Here is an 8,657-nt window from a genome sequence, read left to right as displayed (position 1 = left end):
AACTTCACTACAGTGGGAATAGGTGAGACAGTTGTAACGCTTCATCAAAAGGTTAAAATTACCATCAAAATTATTAATACTGATTTTCACTTGTGGTTTTACGTGACAAACTCAACCCATTTCGATCTTCTATTGGGAAATTAGTTTATCTTGAACAACAAGGTTATTATAGACATATCCCAAAAGAAATTTATCACCACGTTAAACCTTACAGTGCCTTCACACTGGAGGGAAGATTTAGGCCTTCTAAAACTGTGCATTCAGATATTTCTTCCAGTAAGTCTAAACCTGTGCTTAATCAGTCAAGATCCACCTATTCCAAAAACCAAGGCGCCTGTCCAAAGGAAAAAGAACAATCCTGGTCATACCATACCAAGTTTGAATGAGGATCCTTGTAAGGAAGGAAGGAGGGAGGAGGAGCAAGTCCAAGGACAAACCGCAGGTAGCACCTTTCATAATAAGTTATGTTGTTTTAATAGTGTTTTAATTCCAGGGAATTATATAAGGACACCAATAAAAATTATAATTTAGTCGAGAATGAAAAAATGAGGTCGATAATATTGAGATTTCAACTAGTTTAAAAGATAAATATCCTGAATTGGTAGAATATGTCCAAAGTTTATGTAATTCTTATCCAGATGTTATCTCAAATTCTTTGGGCGAAATTAAGGATTTTACTTATGAGATTGAAATGGAAGATCCCACCCCCGTTAGATAACAACCGTACCAAGTTACAGGAGGTAAATTGAAAGAACTGGAAGCCCATATTGATCAATTATTAAAAGAGGGCGTTTTAGAAGAGGTCCCCTATTCTCCTTATTCGTCTCCATGTTTTTTGGTGACGAATAATGATAAATCGAAACGTTTGGTTGTTGCCTTCTCGGAAATTAATAAGAAGGTTAGGGTAACCAGTTTTCCTAGTCCACAGGTAGAGGCTACTATAGCCAACTTAGGCCAAGATACCCTGTTTTCTCGGCTGGACATACGGAAAAGTTTCTTTCAGATGAATATCTCAGAAAAAAGTAAATATACTACCATTTGCACTCCCACTCGTTTGCTTGTTCATCGTAAACTCCCTATGGGGTTCAGATATAGTACATTTGTTTTAACTAGCTTTATGCACAAAATCTTAGGTGATATGATAGGTAAGAATTTAGAAGTGTTTTGTGACGATTTTCTTATACACACCAAAGATGTAGAAACTCACAAGCAAATATTAGAAGTAGTTTTAGAAAGAATGCGTAAATGGGGTATAACTGTGTCAAAAAAGAAATTATCACTATTTCAAACGAAGATTAAATTTTTAGGATATGAATTTGAAGGTGGCTTTTCTAGAATAGATCCCGAGCGTGTAGAAGCTGTGCAAGATCTACCTCAGCCTAAAAATAGGAGGGGCATTAATCGTATTAGTGGTTACTTTAATTATTATAAGAAATACATACCAGATTACGCCGAAATTATGGCTCCTTTGCATAAATTACGTTCTGTGAAGAATAAATTTCATTGGGGACCACAAGAGCAGGAAGCCTTGCAACGATTAAAACAGGCTTTTGTAGATCATGTAATTTTGCGTGTGCCTGATATGAATAAACCTTTTGTTATTCACTGTGACAGTTCATTTAAAAGATTTTCTGCAATTCTTTCGAAATATGATGAGGAGAAACTTTTAAGACCTGTAGCTTTGTTTTCTAAGGCTGTTCCTGAGTCAGACTGGTCTAAAAACATTTTCGAGTTGGAACTTAAATCTCTTTGTTTGGCACTCCAGAAATTTGAAATGTATTTAATTAAACCTTGTACTATTTTTTCTGATAACTCTTCCTTAACATGGTTATTGCGTAATCATAAAACAATGAGGAAATATGGAACCTTGATTGAGAAAATATCACGATTTCAATTTAAAATTATTCATTTAAGGACGTCCTAGAACTTTTTTGCAGATTTCTGGTCTAGAGTTAATGGAGTGGAGTTTCATAATTTTGGTGATCAATATAACCAAATTCAAGATTTTAAAGGACAAACCGTAAATTTATCTTTGGCTAATTTTTGGAACGCACCTGTGTTTAGTCGTCCTCTCAAGGAATTACAAAGTGAAGACCAAAAGATAAAGCGAATTATGGAGCAAGTTAAGCAGGGTCAGCTTGCTGATAAATACAAAATAAATGACGGCATTCTTTTTGTCCTAAAACTAAAGGACGGAAGAATCAGGGATGGAGGATTTTAGTGCCTGAAGCCATGAAGTACAGCATCATGAAATTCTTTCATGAGGATGAAGTGGGGGGATGTCACACCGGCTTTTCACGGACAGGAGCCAAGATTGCCCAAAGATGCAGTTGGAAGAATTTATTCCTTGACGTTCGGAGGTGTGTCAAGGATGCTTGCGATGTCAAACGTGTAAAGATGGTAATAGGAAGAAACAGGGTGTTTATTACTCCCGGAAAACAACTAGACCTAACCACTGCTGGTATTTTGACACCGCTGGGCCGTTCCCGAACTCAGGACCGTTTCGGCATCTATTTATTGTTTGTGACGCTGCATTCAGGTTTGTTATGATAGAACTACTAAGATCTTTAAGCTCCAAGGTTATTTGCAGTAAGTTGGAAAACCTTTATTTTCTTCTGGGAATTCCTAATAAAGTTGTCCACGATCGTGCGCAGATCTTCACAAGTTTCTACATGAAGCAACATCTTTTTAGCCTTGGTATTCAGGACATTACTACAGCTCCCTACTCACCTAGTAGCAACCAGGCGGAGAGACAGATTCGATCGATTAAGAACATTTTGAGAACGTATCTTAATGAGCATCAATCCGATTGGGCCCAATACATCAAGAAAATACAGTATACGCTCAACATGTGTCTCTCAGAATCGACTGGATTTGAGCCGGCGGAAATTATCTTGGTCGTAAGTTGTCTTCACCCTTGGATGTTTTATGGGAATTAAACTTAGAAGAACTAGATGGTACTCCTGATAAAGAAGAGAAAATGGCGAAACTTGTCGAGAATATTGATCGATCTTGGAAGAGGAAGCAGAAATGTTACTCTAAAACCAGAAACTTGCCAAACTATCATAGAGACCAGTTTTGATAAAGAAGTTCCAAAAGGCCTCAATTATCCAACATTTTACACCTAAGTTAAGTCCTTTATTCGAAGGTCCCTTTAAAGTTTTGAGCAAACCTAATCTAAATACATTGTGGTTACAAGATATTGCTAATCCTAAGCGTATCATTAAAAGAAATGTAAATAACGTAAAACCCTATAATTCAGTAAGCCAAACATAAAATGTTGAAAATTATTTTTAAAATGTAACAGTAAAATTTTGTACAGTTATTTTGTGTGTTTTTCATTTTTGTATTTTGCAGATATCTGGGAGTAAAGTGTTTAGTGTCTTAGTGTAGTGAGAAGTGAAAAAGTGTATCATCTCTCATAATACCGCGGTATTTCATTCATCTAAGTGTTGTATGTCCATAAGTTGTAAGTGGTCGTCGCTGGATTTACTGTATGTATTATATTTTTGTTCTTTTTGGCAATGGTCTTAGTTTATTGTCCTTTATGTGCCGATTAACTTACTGTAGTCAAAAATATATATGTATTTATACATATATATTTTCAGCGGGGACAGGGAATTTTTATGTAACGTAATCGACACATAAATGGAAATGTTGTAATATATAATAAGAGAAATATGTTTTGTTAGTTATAGAATGAGGACATTTACGCTTACCTGTAATACGAGCGCCTCTAGTGGCGATTCTCTGAATTATAAAACCTTCCTCCTTGATGTGGAAGAAATGACCGCCATTGCGGTTTCTGATTATGTAGAAGATAGTGGTGGGAAAAAAGGCTCTCCTTAATAACCATGAATTCACATTATTTTCGGCAATGAAATTACGTAAAATTATACTACTTTTGTAAAGCAGGTTTGCTAGTGTCTAGAAACTAACCTTTCAGGCGATGCGTTTGGTTAATTAGAAAAAGGAGAGAAAAGAATTCACGTAATTTCTAACCATTTTGTGCCATGTTATATATATTTAAATTCTATTTCTTAGTCCTCATGTCTATAACTAATATCTATTATGTTTAATATGCTTATTATATATGTCTTGTGTATTTACATATGTTTCTTTTGTGCTAGTAACTTAACTAAAGTAATTTTGCTATTTAAGAATTTTCTTGTGAAACTTGTGCGAACGTGTGCTAATCGGTTAGCTTCAGTAAGCTATAATGGCTGTCAATTGAACTTATTTAAAGGAACTTTTGGAAGTGAAATTAATCACAAAATTGAACTTACCTACGAAAAACATTTTATATTTAGTGTTTTGGAAATTTAAAATTGAAATTGTCAAAATCAAAGCGAAAGCTGAATCACAGCCAAAGAACATTTTTTCATGACTATTACTTATTTAACTTCTTGTTATATGCATATTTTTTCGTTACTAGTTATAATAAAATGAGGACTAACCCTAGTGTTAATCAAAATTATTTCCATGCATATCTCATTCCGCCGCCACTTAATTTATACGAGCATACATATTTTTTTCTTTCGGTGCTTTCAACCTCTAAATTGCTACAATTGGTTAGAGTCATGCGTCTTTGCTTTAATGATATAAGGCTCTTGATACTGCTCTAGAAGACTAGGAGACTCGTCACGTTTTGTATAAAAATGAAATGAAATCTTTGAGTTTTACGTCCCACGGATATGCCGGTGAGGCTAAAGGAGACGGTGAGAATGAGAAATGAGTTGAATGGTGGAATGAAGAAAGTGGGAGGAAACGGGAGTACCCCGAGAAAACCCACGAGCACGGTGTTTGTCCACCACAAAGTTCACTTGGCGGGGGCTGGGATCGAACCCGGGACCCCAAGCACCAGAGGTGAACGCTCTACCACTGAGCCACCGCCCCCCCGTTTTGTATAAATACGTTGTACCATAACCTGATCGCCTGGTGTATATGAAACTGGTTTGTTTTTCTATTCAACTTTCTGTTTAAGTTGTTGGAAAATCCTATGTTTATGGAAGGTAACTAACGAGCGAAGTTCATCCAATTGTAATAATCTTTCATTAACATCGGGATCTTCCTTAGGAATTCTGAGAATGTTATCTACGGGATATCTAAAATTCACTCCGAAGAAGAAGGAAAAGGGCGAAGTTCCTGTCTGGGTATGAGGTGAATTATTGTAGAAACTAACAGCTTGCTGAAGATAATGTGACCATGTTTGATGGTCTAGCTTCGTAAGAAAGCGAAGACCGTTTTGAATCTTCTCTGCTGTTTGTTCTACAGATCCTATTGTTTTGTGTGATGCTGGAAGTGCATAGCAAACCTCAATATTTAAAGATTTTAAAAATTCTTGAGTTTTCGCTGCTTGATGGTTTGGACTCTGGTCAAGATATAATTTACGCGGTACCCCATATTTGAGAATGATCTCATTCTGTACGAAATCTATAAAAGTGATAGCCGTCATATATTTCACAGGTTTACAGATGGAAAATGACGTTATAGCTTCATTAGGTATGTAGAAATAATTATATCAGAAGTTGGTAATTTGCCTACAGCATCCACAAAGAACGCATCAAACAAATTTGTGTGTTCATGAGTTTGGACATGAATGTTGTTAGGTCTATAATTTCTTTTAAATTTGTTATAATCAATACAAGCGTTAATCTTTTTATGCATCATTTTTGAAGATTTGGGATGTAGTAACGATCTTTAATGAGAAATTTCAATTTCTGAAAACCAGGATGACTGTCAGTGTGAAATTCTTCAAATATTGTATCTTTGAGAGATGCTGGTATACAGAGCCTCAATTTAGGAAAGGATGGTGAGAAAAAGATCTTATAAAGTTTGTGATCTTGTATCACATATCCTTTCGACCATTTTTCATATTTACGATGGTTTTTCTGATCATTTTGGACCACCCTGTAGATGGTGGAGAAAGTGGGATCTCTCTCTAACACTGCTACATCTGTGCTGCCATCTAACGCTAATAAAGTGAGGGGGTGTTCTTGTTCATCTAGCTGCTCATATTCGTCAGGAGATAAATAGAGCGGATGACGAGATAAGTAGTCTGCTATATTTTTATTAGAACTAATGTGGCGCACATCAAAATCAAATAACTGTATAAAAGATAACCATCTTGTCATTTGATTGATTGATTGAAATGGTTTGGGTGGGCGCGTCGACAACGGGGTCTTTTGCACCCTTCTTTGACAGCAACAAAATAAAAGTATCCAAATATATATATATATAGTAGCGCAGACATAATAAAATAGAAGAGGTATCTGGAGCATTCTAAAGTGTCAGGGCTTTGATGAAGTAAAATGTCATAGCATTTAGAAAATGTGCAAACTCAAGACAAATACTAGGACTGGTTAGTACATAATCACATGTTAATCTTCTCTGCCGGGGCAGCTCGGTAATAGGTGAACACATGTAGGGCAGCCCATAATTAGTATGGAATATGACAGTGCAGTAATAGAATAAAAGCAAGGAAATCCTATGACAAGCATAAAATCAGCATGAAAGCTAAGAAATATTAGATAAAATCAGAAACAAATTAATCAAAAGAAACGCGAGAAATGCACTCATAGAGCATTCAGAGCATGCAGATTCCGCAAGTAAGTGAACACTTTCTGGAGCATGGATTCATCATCTCCAAGCAAGATTGCGATATCGGCTGGTAATCCAAGTCGAGCTCGCTCAGGAGCAAGAGGCACACATTCCACGAAGAGGTGACGAATACTCAGGGACTGACCACAATGACGACACACAGGCTGAGGCGTACGTCGCAGGAGATGTGCATGAGTGAGATGACTATGTCCAATCCTAAGACGTGCCAAAGTCCGCTCTTCCATGCGAGATAATCGGGAGCTCGTCGACCAGACTCCAAGGCGGGGCTTTACTGCATGCAGCTTATTGTGAATCTGCTCATCCCAGTGTGTCTGCCAGCGGTGAAGGAGAAGACGATTGATCACAGGACGAAGATCAGAGCCAGGAAGCGGTGCCGAATAGGCAGGTCCTGTAAGGGCAGCGTCTCTGGCAACACGGCCAGCATGCTCATTACCTGGAATACCAGCATGGGCAGGCACCCAAAAAAACTGGACGTCACAACCTGCAAGACGTAAGGAATGGCAGGAAAGGAGAATTTGCTGAACGATAGGGTGCGCAGTTGACACGTCCGTAAGACTACATAAAGCGCTGCTGGAGTCAGAGCAGACAAGAACCTGTCGAAGATGGCGTCGACGAATATAATGCAGGGTCTTCAGGATAGCAACCAATTCAGCAGTGAACACAGTGGAAGTAGGATTGAGCTTCAATCCAGCGCCATGGTCAGCCGTGACGAAGGCACAGCCAACAAAATCTTCCGACTTCGAACCATCTGTGTAGAAGATATGGTAGGAACGGTACGCCTCCAGAAAAGAAAAGAATTCCTGACAGAATTGTTGATTGCTGGTGATAGACTTCTTAAATTGCAGTAAATGAAAACTGACAACTGGTGGAAGAACAGTCCACGGAGGAATAGGAAGGAAGCCTAATGGACAGATAGCAGGGACTTCCAGTCCTAATGAAGCCACAAGGTCTATAGCACGAATGCCGAAAGGCCGAGTAGCAGTGGGTCGTGCTTGATATCTGGCGTAGCGAGCACCAGCCTCAAGTGCAGAGGCCGAAGGATGGGCAGGTAAGGCTTGAATATGAATGTAATATCGCAGAAGCAGGCAGTCTCGACGGTGGGAACGAGATGGCTCATGAGCCTCAACATAGAGACTAGGAATAGGGCTGGTTCGAAAAGCTCCAAGCGCCAAACGAAGAACAAGATGATGAACTGCATCCAGATGACGTAGGATGGAAGGTCGAGCAGAACCATAGGCAACACAGCCATAGTCCAATTGGGAGCGGATGAGGCTACGGTATAAACGCAGCATCACCACACGGTCAGCACCCCACGAAAGATGAGACACCATACGTAGTAAGTTCATGGAGCGAAGACAGCGATACTTCAGTTCCCGAACATGAGCAGCTCATGTAAGTCTGCGGTCAAACTCCAGGCCCAGAAAACGAACATGATCGACATAGGACAATCGAGAACCGCCAAGGAACAGGTCAGGATCGTAAGCACATTGACGGAGGCGACAAAAATGTACACAGTGGGTTTTGGTGAGAGAAAAGTAGAAGCCTGTAGTAGAAGACCAGCGGTGAAGACGGTTATGCACTAACTGCAACTGGCGAGTAACAGTACGGAGGTCACGTGAGCGATAGTAGATAGTAAAGTCGTCCACAAAAAGCAACCCATTAACTGTAGGGGAGAGTTGCGACATCACACTGTTCACAGCTACAGCAAATAATGTGACACTTAACACACTGCCCTGGGGAACACCTTTTTCCTGTGTAAATGGAGCAGAAAGAATAGCTCCCAGCTTGACTCGAAAAGTACGTTGTGCAAGAAAGTTCTGGATGAAGAGAGCCAAGTGGCCACGTAAGCCCCAGAGATGTACTTGTAAAATGCCATAACGCCAAACAGTGTCGTAAGGCTTTTCAAGATCGAAGAAGATGGCTATCAGATGTTCTTGATGACGAAAGGCAATTTCGAGATGCGCCAGATGATCAGTAGTAGAGCGGAAGCGCCGAAAGCCGCACTGAAAATTAGTAATGAGGCCATGGTGTTCAAG

General features: G+C 39.0%; 2 protein-coding genes across 2 annotated transcripts; both read right to left on the bottom strand.

Moving 5' to 3' along the window:
• Positions 1–4,963: 4,963 nt before the first annotated feature.
• On the bottom strand, positions 4,964–5,455 carry LOC145687342 (uncharacterized). The gene has a single exon (XM_081760800.1). It carries the CDS (start codon positions 5,453–5,455, stop codon positions 4,964–4,966), a length of 492 nt encoding a protein of 163 aa, XP_081616926.1.
• Positions 5,456–6,575: 1,120 nt separating this feature from the next.
• LOC145687341 (uncharacterized) lies at positions 6,576–7,952 on the bottom strand. The gene has a single exon (XM_081760799.1). It carries the CDS (start codon positions 7,950–7,952, stop codon positions 6,576–6,578), a length of 1,377 nt encoding a protein of 458 aa, XP_081616925.1.
• Positions 7,953–8,657: the final 705 nt, after the last annotated feature.

The sequence above is a fragment of the Thermobia domestica genome, chromosome 6 (genome assembly GCF_964235325.1).
Source record: "Thermobia domestica chromosome 6, izTheDome1.hap1.1, whole genome shotgun sequence".
Classification (NCBI taxonomy): Eukaryota; Metazoa; Arthropoda; class Insecta; order Zygentoma; family Lepismatidae; genus Thermobia; species Thermobia domestica.
This window is presented reverse-complemented; position numbering and strand designations above follow the sequence as displayed.

What these genes read in the sequence shown, in the direction of transcription:
- LOC145687342 (XM_081760800.1), bottom strand. Translation starts at nt 5,455, where the DNA reads ATGACGGCTATCACTTTTATAGATTTCGTACAGAATGAGATCATTCTC.
- LOC145687341 (XM_081760799.1), bottom strand. Translation starts at nt 7,952, where the DNA reads ATGGTGTCTCATCTTTCGTGGGGTGCTGACCGTGTGGTGATGCTGCGT.